Source organism: Micropterus salmoides, unplaced genomic scaffold (assembly GCF_014851395.1).
Source record: "Micropterus salmoides isolate LMB-PRFRI ecotype aquatic unplaced genomic scaffold, ASM1485139v1 Ms_hic_scaffold_14, whole genome shotgun sequence".
Lineage (NCBI taxonomy): Eukaryota > Metazoa > Chordata > Actinopteri > Centrarchiformes > Centrarchidae > Micropterus > Micropterus salmoides.
In genome coordinates this window covers 4358074-4376428 of record NW_024040485.1, presented here as the reverse complement: position 1 = coordinate 4376428, position 18355 = coordinate 4358074, and the positions used below count along the sequence as shown (strand labels likewise).

The 18355-nt window shown below is 39.6% G+C and overlaps 1 protein-coding gene and 1 long non-coding RNA gene across 3 annotated transcripts in view; one reads left to right on the top strand and one right to left on the bottom strand.

The window, feature by feature from the left end:
* Positions 1-18355, bottom strand: part of LOC119901696 (extended synaptotagmin-2-like) — a 55494-nt gene that overhangs the window by 28764 nt on the left and 8375 nt on the right. For both annotated transcript variants that reach the window (XM_038717283.1, XM_038717284.1), the window contains exons 3-7: positions 8169-8210; positions 6273-6407; positions 4880-4956; positions 4178-4250; positions 1548-1637 (exon numbers count right to left, since the gene is read on the bottom strand). In XM_038717283.1, the coding sequence (XP_038573211.1) occupies positions 1548-1637; positions 4178-4250; positions 4880-4956; positions 6273-6407; positions 8169-8210 (417 nt within the window). The remainder of the gene's footprint in view (positions 1-1547; positions 1638-4177; positions 4251-4879; positions 4957-6272; positions 6408-8168; positions 8211-18355) is intronic.
* Positions 5488-9391, top strand: LOC119901697. Its single transcript, XR_005444238.1, has 2 exons — positions 5488-5517; positions 8967-9391. It is a non-coding gene; the product is annotated as an uncharacterized LOC119901697 (long non-coding RNA).

Here is an 18355-nt window from a genome sequence, read left to right as displayed (position 1 = left end):
TAGGTTATTAGGTCTTATTTCACCATTAAAAATTCATTCTACACGTTATTGTAGTGTTTTGCTGTTTACTACTTGAATGTGCTCACCTTGCTTTTCCCTTCAGTTCTTTTTTCGCCACACTCGTACACACACACACCTACACTTCTGGTCTCTTACTGCAAACACACCGGCTTGTCCCTCCTCTTCCTGTTTCTCTCTCCCTGTATGTGTCTGCCCTGCTGACTTTCTCCAACAGCACTATGTATTATAAAGTTGCTGAAAAGACACAGAGGCTTGTTAATGACCTGGCCGAATGAATGACATCAGCACTGGAGCGTTCACTGTTGTTTTAGCTGGCCCGTGCTTGTAAAATATCCACCGTGTCCGCATCTTGTAAAGTAATACCAGACAACATCTCTCTCTGTGTTTCTCTGCAAAACTCTAAAATGTGTAGCCAAACATACTTTGGTGGCTGTTAACATACCTTATATGTGGGAAACACTGCTTGAACACAGAAATTTTATTTGAAAAGCCTGATGACAGCACACCAAGAAACAAACTGCCAGTAGTGATGTCATGAATGCCTAAAAACCAGTTCATCTGTGAACTCCACCCAGATGTAGGAGATAGAAATGAACGCATCTTTACTAAATGTCCGGTGGTGCAGGAGGTAGAAAGCTACACTTGAGCTAGACCAAATTGAGACATATTTTCCTTTCTCTTCTTTTTTTGATTATGTATGCTCTATCTTAGCAAAGACCTGCTTGAGTTCTCCATACCTTGCATAACAGTTGATGATGATGATAAGAGAAAAAGATAGTGTCACTGCTGTCGTAACTCTTTCGTCTATTTTCAGGCTGAACAATTTCACATCTCTGTTCAAGGCTTTTGATGGTGATTCTTTTTTTATGCGGGTACCAATATCAAAGCCTGAATCTGGAAGATCAAATTTGCTGAGGCACAGGAAGGAAGACAAACAGAAGGAATGCACTGATAAAGGCAGACGAGGACTGGGCAGCATTCAGAAAGCCTGGAGTGGACACTGGTTTAGTGAAACTGTTTAGTACAAGCAGTATCATAATCAAGAAAATCCATGCAGTATCTGTCAATGCTCAAGTGATGGATGGCCAAAGTTACTGTACACATTTCTGTAAGTTATTAGATTAAACTATGTAAAAATCTTCATTGAATAACCTTTTTAAACTAGTGTTGTGCATTCCACTGCATATTTTTGTTCAGGCTTTTCTCTCATGTTTGCAAAGCCTTTTAAAATTTCAGAGATGGCGCTTGGTCGCCCTCCTTTAATCAGTACTCTGGAGTTTTGCCAAAGTATCTAAGTAGGTATTATATAGAGCTTATTATTAATCTGTTTTCATTGGAAAAAAAAACTTTATAAAAGGGATTGAATTCCAGGTGAAAATTGGATTATCAAAAGAATCTTTGCAGTGCAAATATTCAGTAGTTTAGATACTACAACTGATATCGGTGTAGAGGGAAATTCCTTGTTGTAGAGGAGATACTCTGCATAGTCACAGTCATAGGAGGAGGTCAAAGGTCGAGGTACTCACTGGCTTCTTGAGGAAAAAGATGGACAGGGCTCCGATCAGCGGCATGTCCCCCAGCAGAGGCTCCATCACCACTCTCATCGTCCCATGAAGCTGGACAGAGGATAAGAAACATGAATCAGTCAGTTACCTCTCTGTGATGTGTCTGCTGGACATATGTCATTGCACGTCATTAAAACCTGTTTATGTTCATTGTCGATTTCATTCATGTTTTGATATATTCGGTTGGTTATTGGTTTGGTTTCACATTAAAGAACTTTACATTACAGATTTGCGTCCTGTCGTCATCATCTGTGTACACTGATTGGACTGTTAACAGACGTGCGTCCGACATCAGCGTGTTGTAAGTTCAGCGGGTAGCTTTGATAAGAATGAATGAATGAGGAATGAACAGATGCATATTGTTACCACTATATTATATAATTATGCATTACTCTACTACCTGCAGCACCAACTATACTCGAGGCTAGTTCAAATTCGCTAAATGAACGTTGTGTGAACATTAAATTGTTGCCTGTAGTAAAGGGGAGAAGACTACGATCAATCCTTCTGCACCTCCGTTTGGGGAGGGATCAAAGAGGTGGGTGGACATTTGCTTCCATAGTGGCTGTCATGTCTAAATATGTGCTGTCACGAGAGATTTATAACTGTGTCCTTATTTCAGTGCACCTCTCCGTGAATGTTTGTTTCTGGTTTACAATATGGAATAAAATAAACAAACAACTAGTGCCGCAGTGTTAGGTTGCTATTGTGCACATACTGGTGTCACTTGTATTTCCGTTGATGCTCCATCCTCGTCTTTCTTGTTTTGTAACTTTACCCTCATTTTATAATGCAATTTGGAACACTTTTCAAATAAACAAGGCTAACTTCCTTTGACATTTGCCTGGTCCCACTGATGTCAGACTGTGAAATGCTGGCATTACAAAACCTTTGTGCTGATAAGAGTCATGAGGAGAGAAAAGCTGGGCTTAAACCATCTGAGAATGAAAAAGTGATGATGAAAGGAGAGGCAAAGAACGATGCAGGTCAAAGCTTTTTCATGTTAAACTGAAGTTGCAGATGTGGCTGATCATTTTTAAGCATCAACTGAATGTTTCCCCTCAGAGCTTTTCATTATTAGGGACGCTGCTTTCTCAGAGGCTGCAGTGACTCAAACCTCAGATATGCAGACTGCCTGTTTGCCACACCAAATTTGGTCGTAGCTCTCTGTGAGTAATCAAATACCAACATTTTGCTCATTAAACTGGGCGCAGTGGAAAGATTCAAGATAGCTTTTTGTTTATCCCGCCGCCCTGCTGTAGACCACTTCTGCCTGAAAGAGGACGTATTATAAATCATGTGCAGCAGATGATCCTGTGTCAGGATCCATCTAACCAGAAGCTCTCCTTTCAGTAACTGATGTAGTCTGACGGTTGAAGAGAAGAAAATTCCGAGCCCATTAAAGCTGACACGCAGCCCGGCACTGCAGATATAAAACTGAAGCCATACACAAAGACAAATATTCACTTTGCCTGGCAAACTCTGCCGTTCCTCTCTGTAAATCTTTTCAACTCTTCTCTCCGAACAGCAAATATGGCCTGATCATCTGCAAACAGTCGAGCGGATAACGTCTTTATCAGTCCTGTGTCAGCACATTATGTAAAACCTTATGTCTCTGGAGAGGTCACGGGTTACACACAGGTCATGGTCAAAGTATGGAGGCTCCCACCAATAAAGGCCCACATCCGTCTGAAAGTCCTGCTTCTGTTTTATCCTCTATAGTCTAATAAAATGAATATGGTTGTCTTTCTTTCCATTGATGTTATTAATGTATATTCTACTGCTGAAGCACTATGTCAGTTAATCTACAGTATTAGCCAATTTCCAGAAAACTGTTATATCGTTTCAGTCATGTCACAAGGACATTTTCCACAAATTCACTGGTTTCAGCATCTAAAATCAGAAACATTTGCTGCTCATCTGTTTTATATCGCTGTTAACTGAATATCCTTGAGTTTTAGAGCTTAAGAGTTTTAATTGATCAGACAAATAATTTGAAGACAACCTCTTTGACTCTCGGAACTTGTGACGGACATCTTTCACAATTTTTGGACATTTTATAGACTTAACAGTAAATTAAGTGACTAATGACATGTTATTGATAATGAACATAATCATTATAGCTTTCTAATATCATAAATTCACTTACAGTGTAATTACCTTTTCAGTTCTGTTAGGGTTGCTTATTTTCAAAAATGTGGTATGCACTTTTAAAAGATGGGAGGGTAGAGTTCAAAGTACAAATCAAACTCTTATTGTCATTATTAACAAATTCTGAGAGCCCAATTTTTGCCTTGTTGACCAACAGTACAAAACCCAAAGGATATAAAACAGAGAAAACAGCTAATTCTCACCTTTGAGAACCTCAAAGAGAGAACCTTTTTTGCTTTTTTAATTATTAATCACTTGTCGGGATTTGTTGCCCATTAACTTCTGTTGGTAAATCTAGAACACAACAGGAAAGAGACATGGCCTTCCACCTAGAGAGCTTGTCTTTGCTCTATGTGACCCTGGCTAGCAAAGCTGCATCATGACATGGCAGAAAAATGACAAATGGCATGTAACATTGTACTTCCACACCGCAGTCATACCTGTATACTTTTGATTCCAGCTCTGCAATAGTATTTCTTGATGTCCACATCGATCTCTGTATTTCCGACAAAGCTGAAAGAAAGTAAACAAGACAAAGACGCGGGGATTAATGTTAAAATGTGAAAGTGAGGGAGGAAGGCGAGAATACATAGGTTTACTGTTGATTCATGTTTTTGTGTTTTGCCTTTGTTCTAATTTAGAGCAAGCAACAGCAGAAACTATTTTATTCTTCAAGGAAAAGGCTGCTGTGATTCTATAATTTTGTTATTGTCAATAAATCCCATGAAAAGACTAAGACAAACAACGTGTTAGTCCTTTCTGACTTCCTGTCTGTGTCTTTTAGCTCCAAGCCCATTGGTGTATACTGAACCTGTAAATATTTTTTTATAAAAGCTCACTGAAGAAATAGTTTTGGGTTTTTTTAGCCTCAGAAATGTCCTAAAACTACGCTACTTGATGCTTTCTTGATGCTTGTATGTTGTTCATTCATCTGCCAAATGAGTAAATGTAAATGTAATGTACTTATCGTTACTCATACAGGAGTAAACAATGCAGCATCAAGTCATTGTTGGTTTTGGACTTTTAATGGGATTTGTTGACAGTAAGAAAAATATGGAATATCACCAGCCTTATCCTTCAGAAATTACAAGCGACCACGCGTAAAGCCAAGAGTTTGTAAATGTGAGAGGTTCACTGTGTACCTGATCTGCAGGTCCATGATGATCTGCCTCTTGTCCACGTTCTCTGTGTAAACCTTCACCCCGTTCACTCTGAGCGGCTGCAGAAATACAGTCAGACAAAACAGGTACAACATGTGAGCAAATCTGATCAGACTCTGGTTCTGCTGTCTATTACTTACATCAACAGTAAAATCAGAAGAGACAAACAAAAGACAGCTCTGTACTAACAGCGGAGGAATAGTTGTCAACAGCTCCGATTAAAAACCCTGATTCACTTTGCTGCTTTTGTTCAGCATATACAAAATCAGTTCACGCGAGTCATGGAAGTTCAACAGTAGCAAAGCAGACAAGAATAGAAACACACCAATAAAAGATCTAAATACCTACACTTTGACTGAAGCTATAAGCAGCAATATTAACCATTAATACCAGTGATGTTGCATGTTTTATTCCATTTAATACTTTACATTCCTACTTAGGGCTGTCGCGATAACCACAAAATTGAAATACCGCAGAGGACGGCAATCACCGCAACAACTGCAATGTCCGTACTGTACACCTCAGGGCGTGTTAAATTAATAAATGAGTAACAAGCTCTGTAACGGTTCAAGGATGGATCGCCATGGGCTGTACGTGACCCGACTTCAAACTTGGAAGCTGTAAGTGTTGGCGTGTTTTGTGTTGCTTAACTGGTTATTTTAAATGTTAGCTAACTTGGAGTTGGCATATTGTGCGGCTAATGTGGCTAGCAGGCTTGGCGATGTTGGACTAACGTTGTGATCCTGAGGGACAGTCCAGGGAAACTGTGGACAGTAGGCCTCATTTGAATCTCACTAACTAAGAAGCGTAGTGTGTCGGACGCCTGCAGCTGTTTTTTATGTTGCTTTCTGTGGAAATTCTTTTATAATGTTACCATAGCGCAGTTAGTTGCGGACAGCCATTTGGCTCCGCACCATGGCGCGCGTATGCGTTGCTGTGTATGTAAATTGACTTGATAGACGTGCCCTGAAGGTAATGATATATACGTCTGAAAAAGACACGGTCAAACTACAAAAGGAGTTTGCTTGGGAATGTTGTTGACTAGCACGCAGCAGCTAGCTTGCTCAGGCCATAAAGCTGCTGTTTGCTGTACAGTGAGGTGAGAGAGACAGACACTCTTACTCTGCTATATGACACCAAATTACTTCATTGATGAAAGATGCGATATTCATTCATATTCCCGCGGTGGAAATTCCTTCACTGAGACAGCCCTATTTGCACTGTTGCTTCTGTGCAGTTGTCACAGCATCTTCTTTTCTTGTGTTACTTTGTTTCCGAGCTTCTGCTTTACGTGTGAAGAATTCAGTTCAAACTACTAAAAAAAATTTACTGTATTAATACTATCATGATAGTCTTGGTGTGGTTATCTCGTCACCTTGTCGCCCATGTCGATCTTGGTGAAGCATAAGGAGCTGAGATGAGGGTTGGCGCCCTTCACCGCCGGCTCGATGGTCTCTCTGAACAGCTTGTCCACAAACTGGCAGATGAACGGCCACATCTGCTTCACCGTCTGAGGGAGGAGAAAGAGGCGGAAAGAATTAGACAAATGTATCACGTCCAAATCCCACATGATCTCTGCCAGAACAGAGCTAGGACCTGTTTCAGATCAAGGGCAGAATTCTTGGTAACACTGTTAGCTGTTAAAATACAGTTTTTACTGCATGCATGGTGGATGTTTAATACACTCCATCTGAAGGGGGAATTCCTTTTTCTTCTTTTCATTTGTGGGAAGAGACAGGCAATGACCATTGTTTGGAGACATTAGAGATTTATTTGCACAGACACAACAAATGCAAGTAGACAGATTCCTGCAATATTAACCACTGTAAAGATACAGTAGAACGGTTCAGAATGCATGAAGGATGACTTTCAACTTACATAAATGACCACTACTATGTGCAAAATGGGTTAGAAGGGAACACTGACTATCTTCATAATCTTTAATGGCTGAAACCCTTAAAATAAAAATATAGAAATATTTTTGTAACTGATGATGACTGGTGATTTTTATTTTTCAATATATTATTTAATCTATCTATTATCACACGTTAACAGCCCACAAAATTATGTCTTGACACTGTATTTATTAACACTACAGTTAGACCTTGGTCCAAAGTAAGATCATTTCTTTCCCTTATATACACAGCAGTAGCATTTGGGGTTGAAGGTCAGGTTGACAGGAGGAGCCAGGGATCGAACCTCCCTACCATTACTGGCTGTCCCGCTCTTCCAGCTCACCTGCAGCTGCACTGCTTACTTTATCTGAACTAAAATTTACAATAATTGTAAAAAGTGAAAAGCAAGTAAAGTTGTGCCTATACAAAGCTGTAACCAGCAATCATAAATCGTAAACACCCTGTCACTGCCCAATGATCAAAACTGTCACTAATCAATATTCTGTCAAATGTCTCTATCTTTAATACGCATACACATTAGGGCTAGGGATGTCCAAAAGAACTAGGGATTCATCAGCACTGGGGTTATATTGACCTTATTAAACAGACTGGCTATTGGGGCTGTCACTTCAAAATTTAAAGCAAACTGTAAATTTTGATCGAACACAGGGTCTGTATCAGCAATATATTAGTAAAATACAAAAACCTGCAGCAAAACTACAGTATGCTTTTCCCCATGCTGCAGCTGAAATAATGGCAATAATTAATGTATCTGTTAATGTGCCACAGCCACATGCTGGCACTTGTAAGGGTGTTGAGTTCAGAGCGTTTCTCTCCTCAGTCTATCCTCCCAGAAACACCTTTGAAGAATCTTTACAGGCTGAGGAAGGAGACGGCATGAATGTGTGTGAGTAAACAGACGGGAATGCTCTTCGTGCTGATCGTCACTTGAGATGCTCTCTATGAGGCGTGGTCACTCAACTGTTATACATATATTAAGATATTAATGATACTGACATTGATTTACACTGATTTTCAACCGGACATAATGTTCTCAATGCCAAATATTAACCTAATTATCCATTAACTTCTTACTGGAAGTCCACCTGAACATGTACAGTAAGTGATGCTCTCTCAAGCAAGTCCTACACCTCCTTTCTCTCTGTGTCGATTGTGTTTTTTTATTTCCCGTCTTCAGTTTTCCTCTCTCTGTCACTGGGTAAGGGTCTAGCAGAGCTCCAGATTCATATTATATTATATACCCTACCTGTCTGCCTCTGCAAGCTAACTAGCAGGCTAACAGCATCTGATGTAGAACAAACCAGTGACAAGAGAAGACAAAGACAGAGACAGAGTTAGAGAGCTTATACATGTACCTTATTCAGCCACTCCACTCTCTCCACATCTGGATAATGGACCTGGAAAAAGAGATAGAAAGACAAGAGTTAGAGTTATGATTTTAATTCATCCAGTATACTTGTCATGTAAAATTCTGTCTTTTTTAAGACATGTCCAGTCAACCAACTTGGTAAATAATTGCTGTATCCTTGTTGAGTGTCCAAAACTGAACAACTTCTGCAGAAATGTCAAACTTTGCATGTGCTTCTTAAAAGCCAAACTGCTTCAAAATTCCCATGTTCAGCTGTCACTGAGGGAGATTTACAATGAAGGCAAAAACAAAAGTACAGACTATAGGTCAGTAAAGGAGGTCAGAATCATATTTGCAAGACAAAATATGTTCAGAAATATTATATTTCTCAGTCCCTGGAATCATTATGTAGCAGGACATGCAGCTGAAGCCACGGGTTATCCTGCCCGCTGTGCTTGCCTGTATGTGTAGCTCAGCCCCTCCCTCTGTGAGACAGATATGATGACAGACCGCAGAGAAGAGGGACGGAGATAGCGTCATTCAAGGAGGTCATACCAGTTGCCAGTTTATTAGGTACACCTAGCTAAAACTAATGCACTAAAATGGATGTTAAACAAACACGCTGTTGACCTTGAATGTCAACCTCATACTGGCACGAGAGGAAAGGTTAGGGGATCATCAAACTTATTAGGCTACATCACCTGGGAACCATGACTGTCTGAAACAACTGTAGGATTTACTTTTATCCAGCTAAGTGCAGGTCTCACTATCAGGTGTCTGTCAAATGATGGATCTCTCACCGCAGGGCTGCTGACTGTATCAGAGTGCTGACTACCTGAGGAGACGGAGTCTACGAAGCCACTGTGGGATGCAGTCTGACAGAGTATCATTGCAGCAGCATCAAAGCTGTTGCAGAGGACTGGAGGTTGCCTGTGACAGACCTGTTACATAACTCACATAATGCGAGGATTCTGCTAGACACTCAGGCCTGGGGCAGATCCACGTCAACCCTCAATTAGTTCCATAAACACAAAGCATTAGAATACAGACTACGTTGAGTGGACCAGGAAAGCTTTAGTCTCTAAACACATTAATAAATAAATAATTTGTGTTTGCCTGCTTCCTCATTTCTCTGTTTCACATTCACTGGAAAATAAAGTTCATAGCAGATCCATGATGTATTATCAGAAACTACACACACTACACAAATAAATTGTAATTGCTACATTATCACTTTGTAATGGTGTATTCAATTTATCAAAATTACTCACACAAAGTGTGTTTTATAAAAATCTTTTATATTGTTTTTTTATTCTCCACTTTCAAGCACAGTTTTAAAAGTACACTTGTACTGAATCAGTTAAGTTAAATAAATACGGTATTTTGAAATAAACGTTTTATATTATTGTCATTAAAGTCACAATTCAGGACCATAATCTAAAACCAGGGAGCTTTAAATAGGGATGCACCGAATGTTCGGCCACCTAAATGAAGCGGCTAAAAATAGCAAAAAAAGCTCAAAAGACCGATTAAGTTTTACCAAAGAATTGGGTTGACATGTGAGCAGTGTGGAAGCATTTTAAAGTGTCTGAGAAAGATGCAAAATGTCTCCAAGCACATCCACTCCATCTGAGGCTGACTTCTTAGAAAAGGCAACAAATGGTCTGGACCGCTTTGAGTGTTTATGACTTGTTTGTGAGAAGGCGATTAAGCTAGCCACACCTACATTTGGAGTACACACATTTTCAAGCCTTTGTGGTAATTCCATTGAAACCGCTCAGAGCGAGCTGACAGGCAGGTTAGCGACTTCATCCTGTCAGTTTCTCTCTTTACAAAGACAAGTGTTAGTCAGTATGAGAGTCCTGCCTGAAGAGAGGCTGTGAAGTCTTCTTGTTATGCCATACGAGAACCACATTCAACATTATTTATCAAATTGGGTCGGACTTGATGAATTTAGGTTTTCAAAATAAGGCGTGTATATAGGATGGAAATAAGATTAATTAGATTATAATCACAGAAAGTATAAAAAATGGACACACCCCTCTTGGGAATTTTTAATTTATGCAACCCAAAAAAAACCAAAAAGGCAAAATAAATGGAAAAAAATGTGAATGTACCTGTTTGGTGTTCAGCAAATTTTTTATTATATTCAGTTTTGGGTACGGCCAAGAATTTTCATTTCGGTGCATCCTTAGATTTAAATACCATTTTGAGAGTATGTGTATTTCATAATGTTGCATAATGTTAGTGTAATGTACTTTAAGAGTTTTTAAATTATAATTTGCGTCCCAGCATTCTCAACACACCACTATAGTTCTACTTCTTCAAAAAGAAAATAATTACATGAAACACCTAGGGTTGCACAGGTATTTTCATGAAGATTCACTGGAGATTTTCACAAGAGCATAACCCTCTCACAAAACATCACAGTTTCACAGCACTAGACCTTTTTTTATTATCATGATCATTTACAGTGACCCTTAAAGGAATGAAAACAGAAGGGTTTTTTGGTTATGTCCTGGCAGACATGGTAACTTGAACTTGATGTATTGCTGCAACCCTTTTCACACCACTACCCTTTTATTCTGCTAACGACATAGTGTAGCTCTAAACACAAGGACAGTGTTTCTTTTACTCCAGGGAGAAACACACAAGGAGTACAGACTCACAACAGCCTGCTGCATGTATCTTGAATGCAAGGTCACTCTGTCTCACACACACATAGCGCCTGTGGCCCCGTGTGAGACATGACGCCAGCTTCAGTCCATGTGCACACAATTGCCATCTTACACACAAACAAACTCACGCAGATGCATGTCACCGTCTGATGATCCATTTATCTGTACGTATCACATGATACAAGTGAGTTTGTTGACTTCAGTGTGTTGAGCTATTGCTGTGAATTTTTCCTCTTGTTCTGTACTCTACTTCCTATTGCATATTTCTTTTTTCCCTGTTTTCACCATGGACTCATGACCTAAACTACATTCAACTACAGAAAAGTGTCGCTGCCAAAAAAATAACAATAATCTGCTCTGTTTCTGCTTACAACGCCCCACCCTTTTTGGTGGCAACACCACTGTAAAACTGACCCAAACTTAACACAGATAAACACCTTTAAAACAACCAATTCAAGGGAATTTCTTAACATAAGATGATAAATTAAGAACACCAAAAACACAAGAACATAACACAAAAATGCCCCAGCAGAGAGGCAGCAAGATCAACAGTCCCAAATCTAGAAGCCTCTACTTCTGACTCTTGCACAGGAGCGTTTTTTAGCCCGCCTTCCAAGGCCAGGTGGACCTTGTTCAGTAATTAGCTGGAGCACTCCCAGCGCAGAACTGGAGGACAGAAAAGAACATGGACACAGCAAAGGGAAAATTTTCAGATAACTCTAATGACACAATGCTGAACAAGCAAGATGCGTTGTATTGAATTAAGTGATATGCTGTTACAAAAAGTTTCTTGGTAAAATGGAATTGTGTGGTATAACAACAACAAAAACTGTAAATAAAAAATAAATCAGTGAAAAGAGACACTTTATTTTAACTTGTAGTTATAGCTTAGATCGTTTTTGGACCTGTGTAACCTAGATGAGATGTTATATTATTATAAGTAGAGCTCGATCAGCCAGGCTGGTATTCCTGCCGACATTAGCTTATTGCAGATACATCAAAAAGAAAATGCAGTACAGAAATGCCAAAGACATGTCTGAGGTAATTCAGAAACACTGTCAGGATTAATGTGATTGTCCTCCTGAGAAACTGACAAGTTTATTTGTTAACTGTAAAATAAAATGAGCTGCTCAGTTCATATCTTAGGGATTCTTACTAAAAATGATCAATGAAGATGTATGTTTAAGTAAAAAAATGGCCAATATATATGTTTTTAATATAATTGTTTTTAAACTCAAAATCAAATATTGGCAAAATTGTATTTGCTTCCAAGAACAATGCTAACAGGCTCATATTACTGAAATATAGGAAGTCAATTTTACCAGCTGCCGGACCAAGAAATCAGGAAACACTACACATCCCTGTCTCGTGCTGTCATGGGAACCCATATGTGATGCACCATGAATAGCAACAAAGGAAAGGGATGAAGTAACATCAGTTTTCACTATATCCAAGTCAAGTGGACAGAGAAGCCAAAGTCAGTGGAATGCAGCCAAACATGTAAATGGGAAACAAATCGGCAGTCTATGTTTACACTATGAACTCTGCGAGTTTCTTCAAGGTTAACTACTTAAGGTGGAGCTGTGCCAGATGTGGCTGCGATGTGTCCTTGTTCTGTCCTTTGTAAGGTACCTACACTAATAACAGCAGTCAGCTACACTGGCTGCTTCTGTTGCAACTTGGAGGATCTGAAAACAAAGCAATGGAGTTGGAAGCATGAAGTAAAAGGAGGAAAGAATGACTCATCTGCGCAGTGAAACAGACAGTGGCAATGTTCTCCCCTTTTAGGATAAAACTCAAAATACATGTGCAGAAGAGGAAACAAAGTTGATACAGAAATAAAAGAGAAACTGAACCCAAAGAGTAAGAAAGGCACCTAGATAAATGGGAGATAAACAAAACAGTGGTTAAAAAAGAAATGTATTTATTTTGTACACATTATTCCATGGTGTAAAATGCTCTATAGCCTACAGTGACAAAGCAAGGAAATCTGATTCATTTCCTCAAAAAAACTGGGAACATTTCTCTGTCCCTGTAGTGGGAGGGTAACATGCAAATACATTTATTTACTACACGCAATGTGATCTACCAACCCTAAACTCAATTTCATGTGAGTGCAACAGCATCTGTATTTAATACATTTGAAAGGAAGGTGCAAACCGCCAAGTGTTACGCAGACATGGCTGCCGTTATCGTTGCTAGAAGGAGAGACATAATGAAAGAGAACATAGAAAAATTAACAATATTACATAATATTATTCTATATCTAATATATAGAAATAAAATACATTTATTTATTCAATATACTATATGAATTGAATAGTTTATTTGTATTTTCCTTTTGCTTTGTTCTATTAACATTCATGCCAATAAAGCAAATTTCGTTTCGACCTGACTTCTTTTCTCCGTGAGATGGAAGAGTTTAGTTTACTGCTGCAGTAGAGCCCCCCGCTGCAGTAGTGCACGGATCACGTGCAAAATTCATCCAGCCAGAATGAACGATCACCAACTGTTCACAGCGCAGCGGTCGTAATAACGACACAACCCATTACAGGTATCGAAGAGGGAATGGGGCGTTGGGGCGTACAGGGACAGGAGATCGCGGAGCGACCGGGCACGGTGTGGACGGTCGGTGATACTGTATCTGTTTCTCCTGGGGTTTCCCAAAGCAGTTTTTTCAGGTGTGCTGTACTTAGTACAATCTCAGGCAGGATGGGCAGGAACGTACGATTTCCACATACTCAGGACGCACTGAATGAAACAAACCGAGGTTTTTACACAGCGGCTGCTTTCCCTCCCGACTCTCCTGGCAGAAGCCATTAAAACTCACAAAACCCTCATTTAAATACTGCCACCTCCGTTTGTTTGCTCCTGTTGTAATCTACACAATAATTCTTAGTTAATCATCCATAACAGGTCCTCCAATTACACGTGCAATATTTTTGCACACAAAATTTAGTACTCTTTATTTGGGGTGTTAGTAAACCCAGCCCCTAGTATCTTGATGTAAAACTGACTTATCCTGATAGACATCATCACCCAATGTCTGTTACAAATAACTTCAATCATAAAAAAGAGCTGAGACAAATGACAAATAAACAGACTTCAAGCAGAAGAACATTTTGGCTGCTACTTACTAGCAAGCACTGGGGGCAGGTAGCATGGACCAGAAAGAGAAAATAAACCAATATAATGGATTTGACAAGATGTCAAAGGATCACTTTAGAGTCTAAAACCTAGAGATATTTAGCTCACAACTATATATAACAAAAAATGTTTGCATTTTTGCTTCAAAAACCTCATAAACAATGAATCGATAAAGATGATCCATCATTCATTTTCTGACCATTATCAACTTTATCTTGCTCTAAATAAGTTTTTTAATGTTTGTAGTATTGAGGAAAGTGTTCATATTTTGGAGAAGTGAGTGGAAGGCCATTTTCTGACCAAGAATGGCACAGTGTCAAAAAATGCAGCCTTTTTTCAATAAGAGCAGAGACAAAAAAAAAACATAAGAAAGTAAAAAAAAAAATCAGGGTCATCCGGCAGTACATGGCTCAACTTTCCACTGTATAAGAGTAGTGCCATGATAACTTTCCAGATTTAAAATCCTGATAGAATTCTAAAACGCTGGGCAGTGCTTGTGTAGTGCATCCAATAAGCCTACAAACTTATGGATGTATCACTCACACTGGCTTCCCTGGATAGTGTTTCATCTGCCTGTAGCAACACGCCCACACCAGCACAAACAACTGCATTTCTTTATACGCAGTGCTGTTTCCATCTCCCTAACCTCAAGAACAGCAAGTACAACAGAATTGAAGAGAAAACATGGCTTCTGAAGGGCCTCCAATACAGTACAAGAGGTTGGAAGGTACCTTGCTTTGGAAAAGGAACCATTAGAGTTATGAAGTGGGAGGATTTATATCTGATCGTGTTTTGTTTTGTGTGACATGTAAATTTTTACCACCCTTGAATTTTTTGCAAAGCTTGGTGAGTTTTGTTAAGGCCGTTAAGGTTTGCTTTGCAGAAAAATAATTCCTTCAGTTTTAATAGTGTCCTCGCATGTTTCATGCTCAGGCACTAATAGGAACCAAAAATGGGAAAAAGCACTTCTGGGACCAACAGCCCCTCCCACTTGGCAACTGTATTGTTGGTCAGTACTAGTAGGATTGCAGCCTGACTTTTGGTGATGGATGTGTCATCTTCTTTCACTGCCTGCTTACTAAAGATCAACGTGACTCTCCTCTCCAGGGTGAAGAGAAAAACAACAAAGAAGCCTGCTCAGTCAGCTTCTCCTGCAACTGCAGAACACGATGAAAGGTGCATAAACAAGGAGTCTACATGACGACATGGTTGGTCCATGCTGACTATATTTAAGCTGAGAGAGATGCAGAGACGAGTTGTCGAAGACATGAGCAGGACAGACTGCAGCCAGGAGAAAGATCAGACGAGGGAATCTGAGTGCTCTATTGATCCAAGGGTGGAAACACAGAACCGGACTAAAGTTTGATGTTTTATAGATCTCCATTAGACAGCCTGCATTAGAGTCTGTAGTTAGCTACAACTACTTCCTGCGAAAAAAGGGTCTTAGATGTTTATTGATTTGGGTTGAACTCGATGCACAATATTACATATTAATTTTTTTTATTCCCATGTTGTCAATGCATAATAAAGCAAAAACATACACTTAAATCCCTCAAAACAGTCTCTTCCTTAGGCAGGAAAACATACCATCAATCCACTTTCTGATTGCTTAAGCTGGTGAAATCGCAGTTAATTGTGTTGTTGATGACACTTTTTGCTCATTCACTGTGCTTTCACAGCATGCTGTGTTTCTGTTGTGTGTGTCACTATAACCCTTTTGACCAGCTAAACTTTCCTCAAAGGACAATATAGTTTGAATACATTTGAATGGAAAGTGAATATTTGGCAGCAATGTGCCATGGTCACCTCTCAGCTGGTGCCAGGAAGTCAGAGTACTGACCTGACTTCCTGTATAACTACTTAAAACCAAATATCTGAAGGGTTCACCAATAATGATTTTTTTCCACTTACCCAGTCGGTCAATTTTTAATTGCCCCTATACAAATAGTTTTATTCATTACTTTCACTTTTCAGCTTACCTGACACATCGAAAAGAGAGATAAACATGCATAATCCATGGAGGAAAACAAATCACAGTGAAAAGAGACACTTTAGAAAGTTATTTTAACTTGTAGTTATAGCTTAGATCGTTTTTGGACCTGCGTAAACTAGATGAGATGTGATGTTAGGTTGTCTGAGCTACACAGATCGATCGGATCTTCCTCCAACCACTTTAAACTTGTGTCTCCCAATCTTGCAGCCACAACTGACGATAACGAAATATGAACCGAGTCCGGCCGTCAACGTCTGCAGCTTACGCAAACGTAACATAAACTGATTTTCCCACTAGCCTTAAACGCACCATCAGCAAATCTAATACCTGCAGTAAATTTACGGTAAATTTAAGAAAATTTAAGTGATCAACTCCAGCACACTAAAACAATAACAACAAGGTTACTTTTACAAGACAAGATTGTATGAAACTTTTAATCCTTGAGGGCTTCCCCTCAGTATAAACAGCACAAGCAACACTTTAACAAGTTCAACAGATGTGGATGAAAAAACAACCTAAAAGTCAAACCCAACATGCTGAATAACAGAGTTACAAGAAAGCAGTCCAGACTCTTTCAGACTGCAGGTAAAAGCAGGCCAAAGGAGCACAAGGCCTTTCTGTTCCTCCACATAGTTTCTATTCACTGCTGTAGTGCAGAGCCCCACCCTTTGGCACATCAAAAGAACAGGGAAGCCCCACACGACGTGATAACCGAGTACACAGAGACGAACTGAAGGCATAGAGAAACAGAGAGACGCAGAGAGAAACATCTCCACTGCGGTCATAGTAACTTTCCATGTCTGTGTTTTGAAGGCTTTTGAAATGTTACAAATCACGTTGTTTTAACATTTAACTATCAGGCAGAAGGCATATGCTGAGTTTGGCGGAACTTTTCCAGCACCATCCTATCCACACCTACAGCAGGAACTTTCCCAGTACAGCAGTTGTCCTCCGCTGACTCAAACACTGCCATCATTCATCTGAAGGCTTCCAAACCCACACACAAACATCTTAATAATCCAGCTTGATAGTGCTCTGTTTTGTTGTTTAGTGAAAAGTTAAAAAGATATGCAGACTCAGGGGCAGGATTGATTTTACAGTGATGGCACAGCATGTTTTGGGCATCAGCCCTAAGCCTTAATGGCAGGAAAACCCTGTTAATATGACCTCAGAATCATTATAGATACCACTGTTCATGTTTGTCTTCTGTGTCTTCATTTTACAGCTTCTGACATTTATCTGTAGACATTAATATGAAAAATAGGCAACATGAGAAACCTCCTCCCTTCTGAGGTGCGTTTTATTTGCACATTAAAATCCAAAGAGAAACATCTCCTCATCAGCTTAACAGGACTAGTTTGCATCACTAATTAGCTTTACTAACCTCAGCTCCTCTGGTCACCGCCGTCCTTTCTTTTCCAAAAACACTTTTTCAGACTGAAAACTGAAAAGTAATTTATTCAGTCTGTACAGGACAGAGCTGCAGGCTACGTCAGTTTAGTCTAAGTTTGTACCTGATGTTCTCAACATTGGACAAGTAGGCAGTAATAAAATACAGCCTCCAGTTACTTTCTATAAATTGAGCTACTTTTAAGTTACATAGCAGCTATGTAGCTGCTGGAGAAGCTGCTCAGCTGCACAGTCTGAAGGGTAGGGGAGTTGTTAGCTAACTTAGCGCTAACCGGCTTCGCGTTCACCGTCACTTTCTGCCGCTCAGACAATCAAACACTCGCTACGCACCTCCTGATTCAGAGTTACGCTGCTCTTATAACACCATCCGTCATGTTTGTTCTGCATAGGACGAGGAGAGGAAGCGAGCAGAGCCTTGAGTGCTGCTGTGCTCGCACAGTGTGCAAGTGAAAACATTTGTAGCGCATAGTGTAATGATCGTGGGAAATTTTAATAGCGGCGGTCGTGATTCAGAATGCATATAGAGGAAACACTGCAGACCTCAGTATAATAAAGATATTTGATCAACTGAAATGTCAATTTAAGAGCTTTTTCTGAGGATCCAGTCTTCATCAGTGAATAGAACTGGTTCTGGTGTTGAGAGCTCAGAAAAAAACTAAAGTGCTGAAATTATTCTTCTATTAATCAATTAGCAGACCAACTAACTGCCTTAATAACATATTGGGCTTAACTGCTAAATAACTTGAAGACTCCGGTAACTTATGATAGGTACTAACCTTAACCGATGGATTGATTTAATAGTGTCAATAATGGTATGGTTCTTTAAAGAACCTGGGTGGCACCTGGGGGAGGGGCATTCATTTGTCTGTTTTGGTTTCCCCTGCTTCACCTTTGCTCCACTTCTCCTGATCAGGTTATATGTGATAAAACAGCATTTTATGGTTTATTTTTATACGAGGAAAAGAG